At 44.2% G+C, this 20,771-nt stretch overlaps 1 protein-coding gene across 4 annotated transcripts in view; it reads left to right on the plus strand.

Annotated features, from left to right (window-relative positions):
* The window catches only part of Cacna2d3 (calcium voltage-gated channel auxiliary subunit alpha2delta 3), a 918,594-nt gene that overhangs the window by 420,380 nt on the left and 477,443 nt on the right, over positions 1 to 20,771 (plus strand). For all 4 annotated transcript variants that reach the window (XR_003846886.1, XM_008851835.2, XM_008851836.2 and 1 more), the window contains exons 6-8: positions 6,538 to 6,669; positions 13,529 to 13,589; positions 13,691 to 13,841. Coding sequence is in view for 3 of the 4 variants with exons in the window: in XM_008851835.2 (XP_008850057.1) it covers positions 6,538 to 6,669; positions 13,529 to 13,589; positions 13,691 to 13,841 (344 nt within the window). In the remaining variant the exon portion in view is untranslated. The remainder of the gene's footprint in view (positions 1 to 6,537; positions 6,670 to 13,528; positions 13,590 to 13,690; positions 13,842 to 20,771) is intronic.

Raw genomic sequence — 20,771 nt, forward strand, 5'->3', positions numbered from 1 at the left:
CCTTCACCAATGGCCTCTTCTTGCCTCTTGGGGTACAAAGCCTCAGATTCTCACCATGACCCCTTCAATCCTGGGGTCTTCACTGCAACTGAAGCTGCACTTTCACCTATGGCCTTTCCTGGCCTCTCAGAGTGCCAAGCCTCAGCTGCTTTCTGTGACCCCTTCATGCTTTCAACACCAGAACCATGTAGGAGACTCTTACACATTACCAAGTCCTGCTTCCAGCTTGAGATAGAGGCTCAGGTCCTCTCTGTGTGCTGACCCTGAGCAAATACCTCCCAGAAGACTCCACCACAGTGATGCTGCTCTCTTGTTACTTACAGCTGATTTTTCAGCCCCAGCTAACCAGCATCAATTGTCCCAGTAAAGCAAAGGTTTTACTTCAGGTTCTGGTCTCTTCTTAATCACAGCTGATTCTTCAGGTCGACCAGAACCCATAGATTCTCAATCTAAGATCTCATGTGAACAACCCTGATGGCCTCTGCTTCCCTTTGAAGCTTCACACACCAGCCCTCCATCACCTACAACTCTTTCAGCATAACTGTTCCAAGCTCCACTGCAACAAACTCTGAGCATGCAGCTTTTCCAGCCCAAAGTTCCAAACACTTCCACAGTCCTCCCAAAACACCAAGGACAGGTCTGTCACAGCAGTACCCCACTCCTGGTACCAATCTCTGTCCTAGTTTGTTTCTTCATTGCTGTGACAAAATACTCTGACCAATACCAACTTGGGGAGGAAAGGGTTTATTGTCTTACATCTCCCAGGTTGCAGTTCATCAGGGAGCCCAAGGTAGGAACTCAGGGCAGGAACCTGGAGGCAGGAGCTGGAGCATAGGCCATGGAGGAATGCTGCTTACTGGCTTGCTCCCTTGGCCCCTGCTCAGCCTGCTTTCTTATGCAACACAGGCCCACCTGCCCAGGGGTGGCACCACCCACAGTGGGCTGGGCCCTCCCACATCACCCATCAAGAAGATGCCCTTCAGACATGGCCACAGGCCAGTCCAATAGAGACAATTTCCCGATTGAGGCTCCCTCAACCCAGGTGTGTCAAATTGACACTAAAGCTATCCAGCACACCATAATAATGCCTCATATAGTTGGTGGTCAAGAAATGTTTGTTGAGATGAATAAATAAATGAAAGTCATCAGAGTCCCTTGCCCTGATGATTTAAGGAAGGGAGGAAGAGACTGAGTGTTATCCACATATTCTATGGACAGCTGAACCACTGTGTGTTGCACTGAGGATTTACCACAACAGTTGGGGAGTAACACACCTGAGTGATGCATGTTGTGTTTCCCCTACTAAGCTTGTTATATGCCCTGTCCCAGCAGCTTTTGAGAAAGGGCTGCTCATACCTCTCTTCTGTAGATGAAGATTGCTATCACTTAGGGAAGTTAAGGCACAAGGCTAAGGCCAGTAGCTAAGAAGTGTCAAGTGAGAGCTCAATTCTGGGACTCCAAAGCCTGAGCTCCAGGCACTACTCTGTGATGGTGTTGCCGAGCAACACAGAGAAAGGGATGAAAGCTAGGCGCTCTTCCTGGGACCACATTCATGTAGTTTCTAGTGAAGACAGTAAGAAACAGCACCTCTTTATGAAGCATTTTGTATGGTCCAGTTGCTGTGCTAAGCACTTGATGTCTATAATTTGCTTGGACTCGGAACTCTAAAAGCTGTTTGTTGTTGGGATGTCTGATACATTACAAAGGCAGATCAGGATGTATAAGATTCTCTTTAGATGCAAACTGTAACTGCATCTCAAAGGTGGCACAGCACACTCTCCAGGCATCTGCTACTGTCTGTTTTGTTAAAAGCTGAACATCTGATGCATTCTTTACTGGCTTTGGTGGTGACTGAGAATCTCAGCAGGGGAGGAAGCAAGGCTATTCCTGGACTTTGTATCGATGCACATGCACAATAAGGTCATGTAAGGTGGACAAGAAGAGAGAGGACAATGACCATGTTACCTGGAATCATGCCTGGAATATGTTGATCTTGGTATATTCACTTGACATTGAGGAAGATGGCTTTTGGTATGGGGAGATAGCTCAGCTGGTACCGCACTTGCTGTGGAAACAGGAGTCCTGGTCCCCAGCATCTAGGCAAATCTCAGAGGGACATGGTAGCCCACCTATAATTCCAGCACTCTGGAAGGGAGAGATGGTATTCCCAGAACAAGCTGACCAGCTAGGCTAGCCCAATTGGTGAGCTCTGGGTTCATTCAAAGATGCTGCCTCAATGAATAGGGTGGGAAACAATCAAGGAGGACACCAACATCAACTTCTTGCCCCTCTGAGTGTGGCATACATGTACACTGCATGCATACATGTTCAGACAATTTTTGAAGCAGAACATAAACAAAAAAAGGCTTAGCCGATGACATGGGAGGATGTTGAGATTTTTCACAAGGGACTGTAAGGCATTCTCTGTCGAACGCCCCCCAAGGCCACCAGGCTTGGGTCTTCAACAAGAAGGAAACCAAGACAAAGTCTTGAAGTTATGCGATGAATTTATTCGAAGATAGATTATACAATTAGGTGAGCAATCAAGGAAAAGCCTTTCGTTGTGAGGAACACAGATCTTATATAGGAATCAGATCAGGGTTAACCAAGGAATCACCAAGGAATCACCAAGGATATTTTACTAACATAAAGTAGCTAAGGACGCAGCACATTGCTGCATTACATCACCAACTCCGGTGCCCGAAGACAGAACTGAAACTAAGTTTCTAGAAGACCTGATTAATCATGGAGGCACAGCCTGTCGGCTCAGACCACTGAAGCAGAGAGCTCAGAAGCTCTTAAAGTGGCACTCTACCTTTTTCCAATGCTTATGTCAAGCATGGCTCCCGACAAATCTCCTCAGCTTCCATAGAAGGACCATCAGGCTGGAGCTCTGGTTAAACTAGAGTAACATTAACCTCCTCTTCACTGGGTGGTAGAAGGGACTGGGGACTTGGGGAAGGAGATATGGGCAGCCTTCACTTACTGTTGACTTCTGGACTTCTGCTGTTGGTTAGTGATGTTGGGGAAATCATCTGCATTCAAGCCTTTTTGTTTCCTTATGTGAATAATTAGACGAAGACCTCATACAAGTTCTGTATTCATTTCTGTCTCTTAGCTGACTGCGATGATAATGAAATCAATATGCTGTGATGATTCTATGTGCCAGGGGAAGTGTTGTCTCAAGTAGTTGATCACATAGGTGTGTGTAATCCTGCCTCTATTTCAAACAGATCATATTTTCTAGTTCCCCTTGTTTACTGTACCCTTGGAATACTGAATCCTCCTCTTATTGAAGAACTACAAGTTCAGAACAAGATTAGTGTCTAAAAAAGTAGATGAGGGAGTCCTCAGACCAGTGGTTCCCTTTATGTCTCTGAAGATGCTCACAGTTCCACAGGTAGCAATTTTGGGATTCTAGGATCACCTGGAGGGATGGGAAGACTTTTGCTATCCTCAAAGGAATCAGAATTGTACAACCTGACCAATCTTAATCACCACCCTCAATGGGAAATGGTCCATCTGAAAAAGCACTGGGCCCTGCAACATGTTGAGACATGGATTGGTAAATAGAACGTTTGCTTCTAACAGTGGCAAAGTTTTATATATGCTGGCATAATTAAGGCCTCCTTGGAGGCCAAAGCCATGAGTTTCTCAGAGTCATTATTGTATTTGCATCTTTGTTGCTAATGTAAGTGGCTTTTGTAGCCAGGAATGAGTCACAATAACTGCTATCAAGCTTGGGCAGGAGTATTAAAGGGCTCTCTTCTCCAGGATTGTGAGGATAAAGTCTTTCTCAAAATTGTCCTGTGGTCTAAAGTTGAATCAGTCATTTTTAACATTCTCAGGCTATGATGTGGTTAGGTACAGTTAACAGGTGTTAGAGCATGGGCCGTGGAGATAGAAGTCAGAGTCCCACGAGCCTAAGGGATCCGAAAGAGTGAGGCAAGATGGAGGCAAGACAGTCAGACAACACAGGTGGGCTACGTGCCACTGTGGGCTCAGTCCAGGGAGCATTACCTGGACAGTCAGCTATGGAAGGACAGACCACTAGCAAAGGGCAGACAGTCCTAGAGGAGGGTAAGGTGCTATCTCAGTTTCATTTCTTGTTGCTATGATAAAATACCCTGTCTTAGTTACTTTTCTGTTGCTGTGACCAAGGGAACTTATAAAAGTAAGAATTTGTTTGAGCTTATGGTTCCGTGGGGCAAGAGTCAGTTCATGATGGCAGGGAGTCATGGTGGCAGAGGTGACTGGAGGAGGAGCAGAAAGCTAAACACGCCTCTTCAAGCAGGCACAGGAAGCAAAGCAGGACTGGAGATCTGGCAAGGCTTAAGAATTCTCTAAGCCCGACCCCAGTGATGTGCTTCCTCCAGCATGGCCGCACCTTCAAAGACCTCCCAAAACAGCACCACCAGCTGGGGATAAAAATGTCCAAATACTTGGAGCCTATGGAGGACATTCTCATTCAAACCACCACACACCCTGATAAAAGCAACGTAGGAGAGAAACAGTCTGTTCTAGCTCACAATTCCAGGTTCTGGTCCATTGTAGTAGAGAAATCAAGGGGATAGGAACTGGAAGCATCCAGCCACTTCACAGTCAAGAGCAGAGAGAGAATGCATGCCTGCTACTCAGCCCACTTTCTCCCACTCTTATGTAGAGTAGGACACAGTGGAACGGTGCTGCCTGAAGGGGCCGGGTCTTCCTACATCAATTGACAATGTTATTAAAACAGTTCTCCACAGACATATCCATAGGCCGACTGATCTAGACAGCCTCTCATTGGGACTCAGTTCCCAGGTGATTCTAGATTATGTGACATTGTCAATGAAAGGTAACCATCACAGGCACATTTGGGCCAATAGTGACTTTCCTTGTCAGTCTAGCTTGTTGTTATAAGTATTTCTACAATGGTTTTTCCCATTGGCTTACTCAGCAACTTGAGTCCAGGGTGACTGAATCTGTCCTCATCCCTCCTGTTTGTGGAGCACCAGGGAATAAGCATGCCACTATGGGGTTGCAATGACACAGAATTCCACAGGGAACACTGGTGAGGGGCCTGGATGCTGCGCCACAGGAGCAGCACCCTGTGTGGCTCTGTGGGTGCCTTCTGCTGTTAGCTGTTTCTAGTGGATGCTTTGAACTTTCAAAGTGGGCCTCTAGAGTGGGCTTTATTATCTCGATTTTAGAAATAAGGAAAGCACAGCCCAATGTTTGTCTCCTTGTTGCTGCTGCCTCAGGAATAGCCTCACTTCTTGCCATAGCTCCCATCTCTGCAGTTCAGGGTCATAGGGGCCCTGTCTAAGGGGGGCGGCATTGTGAGGAACGGGAGAAAGCAAGCCCATGCCTTCCTGTAGGAAGAACATAGGGAATGGTAACCCATCTCTCTTCCTGCTCCGTATGCTTATCCTGTGGCTACTCTTTCCTCCTCAAGCCAGGGCTTAACAGTTATCTCCTCTTAGAACAGAATTTGGCTGAATGTTGTCTCAGTGGGAAGCATTGGCTTTTGAAGCAAAGAAGAATAAGCAAAAGGTAGATGGCCTCAGAGCCTTCTGTAGCTGAAAAGTATTTACTTCTCCTTCCTTTTTCTTTGCCTCTACCTTTTATATATGTGAATAAGAGACAAGGAATTATCTTTGGACTATCTAGGATGAGAAGAGATTTGATAATGGAATTATAGAGCAGAAGAGCAATTTTTTTGTTTGAGAAAGCTGGAGCTCAGGCTCAAACTTGGTAGATGACCCAGGCTAGCCTTGAACCTCTGACTCTTCTTCCACATAAGTTATGTGAGCACCACAGTACCCAGCTTGCATGGTTTGAAGAATAGCCATTGTTTTATCCATCATTTGTCCATCCATCCATCCATCCATCCATCCACTTATCCATCCATCCATCCACTTATCCATCCATCCATCCATCTATCCATCCATCCATCCATCCATCCATCCATCCATCCGTCTCTGTATCCAGCCATGTGAGCAACCATTGATCAAAAGATGAATGGCAAGAAGTGATCTCTTCCTTACAGAGCTCACACACTTCTAAAAAGAAGTGGAGAGATTTGCGATGTAATCCCAATTTACATATGTAGTTATTTAAAGCAAACTTCTAAGTCAGGAGTTGAGGGAACTGGAACAGAGCTCTGTTGGCTGAGGTAATCACAGTAAGAGAAAACATGTTCTTCCTTTTTGAATGCTGAGTTCTAACTCAGTAGGGAGGAAAGCAGGGAATGGATGCTAATAATGCCTGTCTTTGCTCTTTTAAGGGCTGTGGTCTCTGTGAGATTAAAAGTTACTAATATATTACACAGATATGCAACTTAAGTAAGGAACCATAGTAGACATCCTGAGTGGTTTAGAGAGCTGGACAGGAGAGGCAGCCCAAGTGCTTGGTACCCCTAGGTCCTCAGCATTCCAGGAGTGGCACAGCTACCTGCTTGCTGACCTGCATGCAGGTGTGCCCTGCCGTGAGACCCCTTGAGGTCTCCTATACTCTGCTTCCTAACTTTGCTCTGTTCTTCTCTTTTATTTTCAGATCCTGCAATTGTCAATGGAGTTTACTGGTCTGAATCCCTAAACAAAGTTTTTGTAGATAACTTTGATCGGGACCCATCTCTCATATGGCAGTACTTTGGAAGTGCAAAGGGCTTTTTCAGGCAGTATCCAGGTGAGTATTCCTTAGTTGATTCTGGACCTGATTAATAATCCTTCAGTGTTTCCTGTAAGAGTCAGGCTTGCTGGCCAAGCGCCCTGTAACCCTGTCTTAAAAAAAAAAAAAATCAGACTAAAGATTATTCTCCCTTCCTATAGAAGGAAATGAAAGATTGGCTTCTATTTTCAGGGTGAAGCAGAGGAACAAAAAGGGGGCTGCCCATATGCAAATTCACATGTGCATGCAGGCACAGGTACTCATTGCATTGATAACAGTGCATGATGTCATCATTTTGTTCAGCAGTGTAATTTATGTTGCTTCCACCCAAGTCAAGGAGTGTGCTGTGAGGTATCCCACATGTAATCCTCCCAGACAAGAGTTTTGTTTTCTTACTATTACGTCTGCTGCTGTTGCTGTTATGCTCATTATTGTTGGGGTTGTTAGATCAAGTCACATTGGGGCAAAATTAAGTTCCAACTACAAACTGTAAGAAGTAGAGGGTATGAGGCCTGTAGAGATGGCTCAGTGGTTAAGAGTACTAACTGCTTTAGCAGAGGACATGGGTTCGATTCCTAGCAGCCACATGGCAGCTAACAACCAACCATACTCCAGTTTCAGGGGAGTCACCCCCCACTTCTGATCTCCACAGGCATTGCACGACATGACCGCACCTACCTACATGCAAACAATACACTTATACACATAAAAAAGTTTAAAAAAACAAATAAAAAAACTTGTTAAAAAATCAAGAAAAAAAAAAAAAAAAAAAAGAGGGACTTAATTTCCCCCAGAGCTGGCTCATGTTGGAGGCAGAGGTTGAAATACTCAAGGAATGGCAGATGGCGGGCACCCCTCCAGAGAGGTCCCCAACAGTGTGCTAGGTCACTGTGTTCCCAGCATTTGTCCCTCATGCCCATGGAACAGGTGTTCCTTCTGGGGCCTCCCAGGCCTCTGCTTTGCAGCAGGAGTTTAATTCTAGCTTGGTTTGAATTTTAATTAAAAAGGGAAGTTTTAATTTTGCTTACAAGTTGTGAAAGCAGGACTCCGGGCTGCAATTGCACCAGCGTCACAGCTGTAGAAATGAACAAGCTCAACCTAAAAGAGGGGAAGGAAGAAAAAAACACCCTGAACAATCTCGGAGCAATTAAGTGGAGGCTTTTATGTTTTCATTAAGTAACTCTAGGCACCTGATGTCTTCCTACTTTGACGCACAGACTCTATCAGCCTCGCCTCAAGGAGCTGTTTGCCCTGTGCACAGCATCTGTGGCCTGAGACTTGCCTGCCAGCATGCCTGCTTCTCCAGATTATTCAATGGTTCCCAAGGGCCCTGTTCATCAGGGCACACATGTTTCCTTGTGGAGCTCACAAACATTTAAGCAATAAGCATCCCATTACAGATAGTGTTATAATAAGCAGTGTACTATTAAAGTTCCAGTGTCACCAAATTGCAATCTGCCTTGAATACACTCAACAGAGGGCAGCTTTGATGTGCATTGCTGAGACTGGAGTCTCTGGAGTGGGCGAGCCTGCTAGCAGCCCCTGGATAGCTGGCCATCTGACCATGGGGCATTTGGATGAGGGCAGAGCCAACAAGAAGTGCTTAAAGTACGGTTGTAAGGACGTTGGCAAACAAAGGGGGTACCCATAAAGGGCTTGTGTAATTAGGAAATTTATTTATGAGATGAATCTTTTATTACTAGTTATATCAGTTGGATCAAAATGCTTATAGTTCTTTTATGATAGTTTTTGACTCCATAAAATGTCTATATCTTCTTCTATATTAATAAATTCATGGGTGGGCCAGGCGTGCTGGTGTATACCTTTAATCTCAGTACTCAGGAGGCAAAGATAGGCAGATCTTGGTGAGTTTGAGGTAGCTTGGTCTATATACCAAGTTCTAGGCTGGCCAGGAATATAGTGAGACCCTGTCTCAAAGAATCAAAAAATTAAACCAAAGCAAACCAAAGAGCAGCAGCAACATAAACCAAGATTATAGTTTCCAAAGGTATTTAGCTACCCTGAATAACACCAGGAGACCACTGGACCCTGGGTGTGGTTCTGACGCAGAATACGCCTCTTGCCTACTGGCCATACACAGTATACTTGCTGTGATACATTTCCTGTAAGGATGCTCCTTTTCACTTTTAGAGTAGTGTAATAAAAACTTAGTGCAAGTGTGCTGAGCCTAAAGTGGAATGAATTTTCCTTCATTCTCATGTGAGTGTGTCCCGAGTTCTGGCTTTATCCCATGGACTGTGTGAGGGACTGTGGATGAAAGGGTGAACTAGAGATTAGAGGTCAAGTGTCTAAGTCTGCCCTTTGGAAGCTCCCTCTTGTGGAAAACACATTTATCAGGAATTCAGCTTGCAAGCAATAGAGACCCAGTGCCACCTAGCTCCAGCAAGAAACTCCTACATGGGCTCATGCAACTTGAAGTCTCACTTGCTGTTCTGGAGAACTGGTGGGCTTTAGTTCTTGGCTGTGTCTTTGTTTCACTGGTGACTGCCTTACAGCAGGGAACACTGGCTTCCAGCCTGCAGGATTTTTCAATGAGGAACCCAGGGAGAAGGGCAGAGCATGTGCTCCAAGGAGTAACCTGGTCTAAGTTAGTGTTCACTCATGAAATCAGAGGAACCAGATGGTAGATAGAATTGGCCATCAGAATCCAATGGAGACCAGTCAGGATTACTTTGCCCTTGCCTGGAGTGGATCCCCAGAGACAGAGCCACCAATAGCCATAACAAGTATGTAGACAGATGGCTAGGTCAGTATGGCACAGTGTGTCACCTGCTACAGTAAGGAAAAGAAGAAGTGCCTGGGGATTACTAAGATGGAGCATTGGTCTTAGCTGAGTTTGGAACAAAAGAATTCCTAGAAGCAGAATTTTAGTAAGCCTCAATTTAGAATCGTATTTGTGACAATATTGTATGGATTCCCACACAAGCGCCCCCCTCCCTGCCCCAAGTACATCTTATGCGGGCATGTAATGACTCTCATGCTGTCTAAAAATTTATGTGGTGGTAGAAATGTTCCGTGTCTGTGTTGCCTCTGATGTCCCTGTCACACAGCGTCAACATGAACTTGAGCAGATTAAAGAAAAGCCCTCGGGCGTTATTCCCACGCTGCAGAAACCAGCTTTGCTTGTGTAGACTTAACTCTTGTTAACATTCTGTAAAGTCTCTCATGAAGCACACTCAGGGAAATGTCTAGGTGAGGAGGAAGTGAAGAATGGCATGAGAGTTAGAAGAATGGGTTTTAGTCATAACGGAAACATCAAGAAAATCAAACGTCGTTGCCCAAATGTCAGGTTTGGGTATGATGACTCCAAAGGGCTCATCCAGCCCTGATTTTAACCCAAAGATTTGTGTTTATTATTGCATTCAGGGAAACTGCTGGGAAATGGCTCCATGTCCTGTCTTCATCCCCACTTAACATGTACTCCATGTTCTGATCTCAGGGAGCCTGGGCCTAGTGGTTTCTGCTGTTGCCCTAGCTCCTGTCCTCTAGTGTGGGCCTTCTCTTTGCACAGGCACACCAGCCTTCCAGTATTGAATATAATATGCTCCTCTGAGCCTTGTAAATGTTGTTTCTCTCTAGGGTGTTCTTCTGTGCCCTGGCTGTAGCTCCACTTTTGTTTAATGCCCATATGTAGTGGAATGACTAGTGCTAAAAATTCAAGTCTGCTTGAAGCCTCAGTGTGATCTTTGCATTTGAATTGAGATGATATTAGATTGGGTTAACCCTAAATGTGCTGTGAATGGAGTGCTTGTAAGAAGGGGCTAGTAGACACAGACCCAGAGGGAGGCAGCATGTGAAGAGGCAGAATTCAGAGTGATGCATCTATAGGTTGAGGACCACCCAGGGTTGCTGAGAGGAGGCAAGGAAGGAGTCTCCTCTAGAGGCTTTTCCTGGCAGAGGGAGCATAGCATTGTGGATATCCTGATTTTGACTTTGAGCTTTCAGAACTGTTGAGTGTCTGTTAAGCCACCTCACTGATAGTGTTTTGTTGACTCATCCCTGACAAAGTAATGTATCATCATTCTACACTTCGGATTTACTCAACGATGTACCACTAGACAGCTGCCTTCCTTGGCATCTGGGGTTCTTGTGATTTCTTTTCTAATGTCTATTTTCTGCTAGATGTACAGCCCCCTAAGGGCAGGTAAGACCTGGTCCATCTTTCTCTGTCAGCGCTGTGTGCCTACTGGCTGGCAAAGAGCACTTGCCAGTTTGATGGAAATTATGATGCATAGACAGAAGGCTCTGGAGTGGTCCTAGTTTAATTTCTTTTGCTGTAACAAATACTCAAAAAAAAAAAAAAAAAAAAAAAAAAACAAAACCCAGCAACTTAGAGAAGAGAGGATTTGGCTTAAAATTCTAGGTTACCATCCAGCATTATAGGGAAGTCACAGAGGCAGACACTTGAGACCAGTCATGTCATATCCACAGCCAAGAGCAGAGAAAAACGAACACACCCATGCTGCCTGCTTGCTTGCTCCCCGTCAGCCAACTCCCTCTGTTCCTATATAGCCCAGGATACCCTGCCTAGGGAATGATGCCACTCACAGTGGGCTGGGCCAATAACAATCAAGGCACGCCCCCAGACGTACCCACAGACCAATCTGATCCAGGAAATCCCTCAATTGAGACTCCTTTCTCAGGTGAATCTAGGTTATGCAAAGTTGATAGTTAAAACTGCCCAGCACAGGGGCATCCCATTTTATGTACTTTTGTACTGAAATTGTGTTCCTTGCTAATTTTCCCAGAAAACTAGTTTCATATGGATTTCCAGAAAAGCACCAATTTCAACTGTGTCTGAGGAGGTAAGGGGTGGGGCTACAAGCCTGTATGCAATGCAGTGGTGTCATTTTAACCCCACCTATGGACCCTTGGTGTGAGTTCTGGGTCAAGGAGCACATAGTGACAAGTCTGTCCTAGGAGGAAGGGAGATAGAGCCAGAAAGTGATAGTAAATGACCGATAGTGTATATAGATATGGACAAGCACTACGAACAAGCACTACGAACACACGCACACACACACACACACACACACACACACACACACACACACACGATCGATGCGAGAAGCGTCCAGAGCCCCTTCCATAAAAACCAATAAATAAGGGGCTGGAGAGATGGCTCAGTGGTCAAAAGCACTGATTGCTCTTACAGAGGATCCGGGTTCTATTCCCAGCACCCACGTGGCAGCTACGAACTGTCTTTAACTCCAGTTCCAGGGGAATCCGAAGCCCTATTCTCACCTCCGCGGCATTGCATGACACGGGTGCACTCACATACATGCAGGCAATGCACTCATACACATAAAATAAAAATAATAAATAAAATAAAAAAACAATAAATAAATGAGTCAATAAATACATCTCTTTTTGTCATTGCACTCAAAGCCCCTCTTCATGAAATTATGAATTGGCACATCACCTGACCTCATGAGGAAGATGGTACCACTTGTGTCAGGACAGTGCTATCCTGACTGTGCTTGGCTTTTTACAAAACAGTATGTCAGACATGTTCAAAATAAACCACATTCTTGCCGCTTACTGTGCAATATCTTGTCAGTTAATTTTTTTCATACTTAATGACTTTCGTTTGGCCCCTTTTTACTCTTCTGCTTCCTAATTTCTTAAGGGGAGCTATTTAAAGTAGGTGCCATGCAGGTGGGAAGTATGGGCCCAAGAGGGCAGAATGCCGTATTGCCTTGGGATACACAGTACCATCTCAAGAATCTCTGTAGTAGTTTGGGGAGATTCTCTTGAGATCATGCCTGTTCCTACCCGAGTATGGTCCAGAGGGGACTTAGAATAAATACATCCAGCACTGCACACTGAATCAGGAGTTTCACCTGTGAAAATAACTTTTCTGTTTTCATTTTCGTATTTCCAAATCTGTTTCAAGACTTCTATCCCAGAGCAACACAGCTAGCCAGAAACAATGTTGCACTATCTGCTTTTAAGCAGTGACTGCCTTCTTTTAAAATAAAAAATTACATTTCTATTTATTTATTTCCCGTGTATGTGTGTGCATGTCACGGCACAATTGTAGAAGTCGGAGGACAATGGAGAAGCTGGTTCTCTCCTTTCCACCCTGTGGAGCTCAAAGTAGCACTCAGGTTGTCAGGCTTTACAACAAGCACGTTTGCCTACTGAGTCATCTCACTGACCCTTAAATGAAATTTTATTGTTAAAACAAAATTTACATGGTTGTTATGTTGACTAGTTTGCAAACCATGATACTAAGGATAGTAAATCAAATTTATAGATGAAAACACCACCGAAAAAGAACTACACTGGCATCAGCCCGGGATTTCAAACTTCATTTTGAAGTATAATTAGGGTTATTTCCATTCATTTCAGTATGGGAAGGTAGGTCTAATTTCTGATTTTTAAAACTTGAGCAAGGAGGAAACAACTCTGAGTTGGGGACATCAGATCACCTTGTTTGTCCCCCCAACCTCCCCTGGGCCCATGCTATATACGTGACCTCACCAGGGTCCAGTCTCTGCCTAGAGACCTTTGAATGATGCCAGCAGCTTCAGTAACTTGCTAGGACATGAGAAATGGCTTCGGCTGTCCCTCTCTGTAGCCATGGCAGGGTCTGGGGTCATGTTCTGACTCTGTGGATAGCGCAGAGCTAAGGCTCTTTGGAGCAACTGGGATAAGGCTGTGTGTGCTGCAGGGCTCTTGCTTGAGGGTGCCTTCCCAGAGCTGGATGCCCAGCATGTGAGGTGCTCTGGGCTTGGTCTTCGCATGCGACTTTTCAGCCTGTCCATTCAGTCAGCAAAGAAGAGCAGCCTTGAAGTGCTACAAATAAATATTTGAAGTTTCGGGGTTTCTCATCACCCCCTTTTTCTTCTAGGCATTAAATGGGAACCGGATGAGAACGGAGTCATTGCCTTTGACTGCAGGAACAGAAAATGGTAGGCAGTGGTCGCAGCTCTGAGTTAATTTTGGAAGAGAAAGTTTGAAGAGAGGCTATGATATGATTCACGTTCATTTCGTTTTTCCCTTCTTGATCTAGGTACATCCAGGCAGCCACTTCTCCGAAAGATGTGGTCATTTTAGTTGATGTCAGTGGCAGCATGAAGGGACTCCGTCTGACCATCGCGAAGCAAACAGTCTCCTCGATTCTGGACACACTGGGTGATGATGACTTCTTCAACATCATTGCGGTGAGTGGGCCTGATCTGTTATTTTGAATTTTGGGTCATTTGCATTGGGTTGCTTAGATACTCAGCGTCTGGGGACCGGGGACAAGGGCTGGATAGGCCTATGTGCCACTCACTGAGTCAAGGACAGTATAGGCTTTTTTTTGGGACCAAGAATACAGTAGAATCCCCTCCCTCCTTGATGCTAGCACACAGCCCTTCCAGGCTTTTCAAGATCTTGGGGAATAGACCTAGCAAGGTAGTCCTCGAGCTGCTAGAATTTCTCATGTGATAATGATGTCCATGTTAGTAATAAGAAGACGCGGTAGATGAAATGCACAAAGTAGTCTATCTCTTCCTATGTCTTTCCATCATCCTTGGTCCTCACAGCAATCCAGGAGGCAGGGGCTGGTTTAAGCATAGTCTCCAATGGAAGCACTGAGATAAAGTGTCAGAAGCATGTCCAGGCTCCCAACTGGAAGGTGGAGACCCGGGTATGCGCCAAGGCTGGGTAGTGACACGCAGTCTGGCAGGGGACACATATTCAGTTTCCTGTTTGTGATTCTTTTTCTTCTCATTTCTTTGGGATGGCTGTCATCAGGTCCCTTATGTCCCTTCTGTTCTTTTTCCAAAGAGTGTAGTCACAAGGAGCATTTGGGTATGGTGCCCATATGTGCTTTGCCATAGTGGTTTGCTAGGGATGTGTAGTGGTGGGTTTGGCCATTGAAGCCATGTGGCAAGGGGCTCCGAGCATGGGCACTGGAGTTGGAATGATGGCTGGGTGGTGTCGCTGACCTGCTGTGTGTTGCTTCTCAGACCCTTGAGCGGTGTGTGTCGTCACTGAGTCCCAGTCTTTTGCATAGGCAGGACAACCCCTTGTGTGCGCTAGGTCAAGGTACAGGTATTTAAGTGGCATTACTGTCAAGAGAGATGCTTGGGTACACTTACCACATACTCCTAATGAGATTTTTAGAAGAGAAACAAACCCAGGGCAACAGAGCTGACAGCTTTAGATTTTAAAAAGCCAGTGAGATGGGTCACTGTGTTGTGTGAAGGCACTTGCTACCAAGCCTGAAGCCCTGACTGCCGTTTCCAGGACCCATAAATTAACACCACTCCACAGGCGGTTCTCTAACTTCCACATGTATGACATGGTACACACACATGCATGCATGCTCACACATATACAATAAGTAAAGAAATAAATAACTATAATAAAAACATTTAAAGTATTAAAGAGAGGAAGGAAAAGAAAGAGAACGTTATCTTCCTGGGGTGTGGAGATTGGTCTGGATGTAGGCCCCGCCCCTGGAAACCTGCCTGTAGGGAGCTTAAATATCTATGGACTGAACAGCAGCAGCTGTCTTGTGTAGAGCACTCTCTGTGTGAAGGCCTTCTGGAGCTTACTGCATTGGCTCTGTAGCCCAGCCCTGTGTTCATGGTGTGGAGACAGGATGGAGCAGCACAAGTGACTCTATCACTGGCACCCTGAGAAGGCATGCAGGAACGCCTCAGCCAGGTCTTGCTCTGCTGTATGTTGCCTAGGGAAGTGGAGAGAAGCAGCTGGTCCTGATAGCCAACCTATGGGGAAGACATCGGCCCAGGGCCCGGCCCTTCACAAGGAGCCTTTGAGATAGTGAGGATCTTGACTTCCTAATCAGGAGTTTCCCCAGTTGCCGCTGACCTTCCATCTGACTATGCAAATGTGGTCTGATCCCCACACATCCTGAAGCATTTCAGATAAGAAGCAACAAATTCGAGACTATCTTTCTTATTAATCTTTAATTACTCATCACAGAAGTATCAGAAATTCACGTAAGCAGCAGAGCTAACTAATTACATCCTGCATCCTTTGTCAGGGTTTATTGTTCATAACAAGACCAATCAATTGAAATAATCCATGTAAGTTCATTAAGATATATGGTGTCAAAGCAGTAATGGAGAGTGGGTAATTAAGATAATTAAAAGTAGACAGCCAGCTATTATGGAATAGTTAGAAAAAATATTTTTCTTTACCCTAAATCATTCTCTCATAGAAAGAAGCTCATTGGAGATTACATTAACCCTCACCCTGCATCTGCTTGTTACTTTTCAGCATAAGTAATGAGCTTTAAGTCTATCTGCATAGTCACGTGATAATTAGACACTCTCAACGTGTTTACTTGAAACCTTTATAGAGGAATCATGAATTCCATTCCCCTAGTGAGTAAGCACATTGACTAGACATATTAGTGAATTTATATTTGGGGGTAATAAAGTAACACTCACCATGCTGATTGCCTTTTTTTTTTTTTCTTTTTTTTTTTTTTTGTCTTTTTGAGACAGGGCCTCCCTGTAGCCCCAGCTGTTGTCTTGGAACTCACTATGTAGACCAGGCTGGCTTCAAACTCACAAAGATCTGCCTACCTCTACCTCCTGAATGCTGGGATCAAAGGTGTGTGCTGTCACACCCAGCTATGTGTAATCTTTTTTAATGAGACAAACTCAAAGGATTATCTATTTTAAGGTGTACATTTTACTTTGCCACCATGCCTGGCCCACCCTGTGATTATTCAGTGAATTTTTTTCCTTTGAGCTAACCTGGAATTCTCTGTAAGAAAAGATTCTTCTCTACATTCAAGTTAACAAGTCTTGTGTATTCTTACACTTAAATCACACTCAGGGCAGTGCCTTAGCCAGTCCTGTCTTTTCACTACTTACATGGCGTCTCAGTGTCTCCCTATCAGATTTTCCTCAGCCTTAATCTCTTCTGTAGCATGGGAAATCTCTCTCTCTGATCTCATTCAGTTCCATGGAAATATGTCCTGTTACACCAATATCAAACTGTAGGTCCCAGACCATGCCTGGTTGTCCTGCCAGTGGGAGCAGCATCCTCTAGGGTGACTCCACCATGCCCATACTTCCCCAGTTACTTCTGCCACACTGTTTTTTCATACAGTCTTCAAAACTCACACTTGTCATGTTTAAGAAAATTTCTCTTTCCTGTCCTTTTGATCTTACCCCTGTTCTGAGTGAAGTTGGTATATTGCCCATTCCTCTGTGGAGTCAATTTAGGGAGGATCTCTCAGGTCCTTCTCCCTGGTAGGCTCTTGACCTCTACCCTGGGACTTATCACAACTGATTATAGGCACACATTAAGTGGTCATAAATCAGTGAGAGTTGGAACAATTTATTTCCCTTTACAGACTATATAGAATTTATCCACACAATGTTAATTTAATCTGAAGAAAATTGGAGAAGAGTTACCCAAAAGACAGTGATGCGTAGTGTGGTTCAGCCCACAGAATCTGTTGCCATGCTGCTTAGGTCTGCCACTCTAACTTCTGCCTCGGGCAAAGCACTTACTGGTCCTTCATTTCCTTTCTTATAAATTGAATAATAACACATTTGCCTTGTAAGACTATTTTGAAGATAAAATGACCTGCTGTTTATATTGTATGTAAAGTGTTTAGCTGGCACAGTAATACACAGTAAATAAGTGTTTGGTATCACTATTTATATTGACAAAACAAAGCTCACATTGTTTCCTGAGGCCTGCTTAAGTTCCTGATGATAACCCTCAGTCTTATGGCCATTAAACATGGTATTATGGCACTTTAGAGCTTTCCATTACATATCTAGCTGTTTTTTTTAAGGAATTTGTATTGAACTCACACTTATCTCTTTCCAGAATCCCATGCTAGACCTTGTGTTTGCAGTAGATGACCCGGTTGCATGGCACACAGAGAATCTAAAGAAGAATTGGGGCCACTACTCTTTTCTGAAACTGTTGGGGCCCAAGATGATCACATCTATCCAGAATAACTATGGTGCTGGAGTCTACTTCAACCCCTTGATCTTGTGTGATGGGAAGGTAAGTGACTTCAAGCCTTGGTCTTAACTTGGGTGGCTTTAATTTGGCAATAGAATACCAGTGAAATACGTATGTCCTTGTTCTCAGGAAATAGCCATACCTCTGCTGGCTTCCTTAACCATTTTTTAAAATTTAGTTTTTATGGCCAGGCCTTTATATGGCTGGGCGTGGTGGTGCACAACCGTTAATCCCAGCACTTGGGAGGAAGAGGCTGGTAGATCTCTGTGAGTTTGAGGTCAGCCTGGTCTACATAATGAGTTCCAGGACAGCTGTGGCTACAGGGAGACCTTGTCTCAGAAAAAACAAAAAAGAAAATTCAGTTTTTATTTTATGGATATGAGTATTTTACCTGCATATATGGATCCCTTGGAACTGGAGTTCCAGGTGGTTGTTAGCTGCCATGTGGGTGCTAGGAACAGGACCCAGCTCCTCTGCAAGAGTAGCCAGTGGTCTTAACTGCTGAGCCATCTCTCTAGCCCTCTGCTGGCTTGAACCCAGGCATGGAGCAGTCATTTTCCCTTGACTGTGAGTGCAGTGTTCGAAACAAAGATCTGCCTGCCTCTGCCTCCCAAGTGCTGGGATTAAAGATGTGCGCTACCACGCCCGATGCTGATTGCTTTTTAAAGTATAAAAGGTTTTTTTAAAAAAATTTATTTCCATTTTATGTATATGAGTGTTTTATCTGTTTGTAATGCCCTCGGAGACCAGAAAAGGGTATTGGATCCCCTGGAACTCTAGTTACAGATGGGTGTTGACTGCCATGTGGGTGCTGGGAACTGAACCCTGACTGTCTGCAAGAACAGTCAGTGGTCCTCTTAACTGCTGAACCATCTCTCTAGCCCCTTAATGTATAAAAGTTTTAAATAGGTCGGAAATATTTTTACTCTCCTTCTATTTGACACAATTATTTCTCTCTATATTATTATGTGTGCTGTGTGCTGTGTTGTGTGTGTGTGTGTGCGCACGCGCGCATGCGTGTGCATGCCACAGGGTACCTTTGGTGGCTGTCAGAGGACAACTTTTGGGAATCTCTTCTCTCCTACCATTTCTACCATGTGCTTCCTGGGGGTTGAACTTGGGTCCTTAGGTCTGGCAAGTGTCTTTACCCACTGAGCCATCCTGCTATCCTGAGCCCACATCAATTCTCCACAAAATAGGATCATATTTTATAGAGTTCCCAGAAACTCGCCTGTGTTCTCTTGTTGTAATTAAATGTGTTTGAGTACCAGGGCACTCGTCATATAGTTGACATTAGCTATGTAGTCAGCCCCCTTTGCTGGCTATAGAGTGGTATTAGTATTATGCTGTAGGGACATTGCCTTTACTTGAGAGTGCTCCAGAAACTCAGCCTGTCACTGCCTGGAACATGATGTGTGTTTGTGGGGTTGAGGGTATGTTTTGTTGAATAGAATCTACAAATGAAATTGCTGCACCAAAGGGTATGTCTGTAAGTCCCAGGAGAGCGTCTACCGATCAGGGTTTCAGCTGACATTTGCTGACAGTTGGTGGATGGCCTAGTTAGTTGGAGGTTCAGAGCTGGCTAGTTTCCATTCACATTCCCTTGAATGATGTCTCCTGGCATTCTGTGTGTCTCACTAATTTTACTTTATTGAACTCTTTTTTTCCTCTAACCTCCTCCTGCTTCCACCTCCAAGGAGTGCTCTCATACTATGGTTGAGGGTCTCCCTCAGTTGATTTATAATGGTCACTTGCTTTCTGTCCAGGAGCTGGTTGCTGGACTTGCATGGGGTGGGATGTTTGTATCTCCACTCAGAATGCCCTGCACGTGTGAGTGTGTTCTTGTTACAGAATTCTCTTTACAGGAGAGGACATTCCCAAGACACCCTTCATCATACTGTAACCTGCCTTTGTTTTCTGGCTGGATGTTGGAGGAGGCATCTCAGAGAGAAGTAAAGAATACAGCCCTTATTCTAGAGCTGCAGGCCTTCATACCTTGTAGAGTTTTGTTTGGGCAAGCCAAATTTACCCTTGCATTTGATTTTCAGTGTCATTGTGATAGAAGGCAGGGCAAGATTTAAGTAGTAGGAAAAATCCTTCCCTAGCCATTTGAGTCAGTTTATATTTTATTAAGGTCATTCATAAAGTGTGTCTGAGGTATCGTCCTGAAAATCTCTTGATCTGGATCTTTCCAGAGAATAAACGTGAAAGGATAATATTAAACATTGTTTCACTTTTGAAGAATAAGGTATTGTGAAATCTATCTAAACCAGATAAGCAAACTGAATTATAGGACAGGTGAAATAGGACAGGGATTTTATCCAGTCCAAGTTAAAATGCGAGGTAAATTATGACAAGAAAGGACACATTTTTCTCTTTCACTTTGCAGCCTTCTTCCAAGCCATCCATTCAATGAAGACCATTATCATAAAAATGTGCTAATTCTCTCTGATGCTGGAAGTTGAAAAATGATCTTTTAGAACCCTAAGCCAGCATTAAACAAATATCATATTAACTAGGTCGATTTTGTAAAATCATTTTAAAGGCCTCCTGATGGCCAGGTTTGTGCAGAATAGAAGAGAGCAGATCATCATTTGCTAGTTCATCCCAGAACTTCCTGGTACCCTGGTTTTAATTTGTTGGGGTTTTTTTTAGAATTGTTTCTCCAGTACTCTGCCTGCTGTGGGTTTGGTTTGTAAAGTAATCAATTCCGTATTAGAAGTCCAGGGTTGGTGTTTTCTTTCTGTGTTCGTTTGTGCTATACTGCTAATTATGTCCAGGCATGTTTCAAATTACAGAAGAAACTTTTGAAAGGCAGAAGATCCTGGGATGCCGTGCATTGGTGAAAATCCTGTGGGTTCTCTTCTTCATTATATAATCCCTACACATTTTCATTCTAAAGGTCATTTAATCAAAATGCAACAATAAGACCATAAAAATATTTCATACAGTTCCTGCAACTTTGTGTCAGTTTTTTACATGAGCATACCATCATTTTACTGTGATGAGCTTTGAATTCTCTAGAACATACCCATTTACTTATTTAACCTTTTTTTTTTAAAGTAGAGATTCTTATATTTTGTGCTCATTGCTAAGAGCTGGGATACTGTCTAAGAGAGGACATCTGCCTTATAGTGTTGGGA

Source organism: Nannospalax galili, unplaced genomic scaffold (assembly GCF_000622305.1).
Source record: "Nannospalax galili isolate Female #2095 unplaced genomic scaffold, S.galili_v1.0 scaffold485, whole genome shotgun sequence".
Taxonomy (NCBI): domain Eukaryota; kingdom Metazoa; phylum Chordata; class Mammalia; order Rodentia; family Spalacidae; genus Nannospalax; species Nannospalax galili.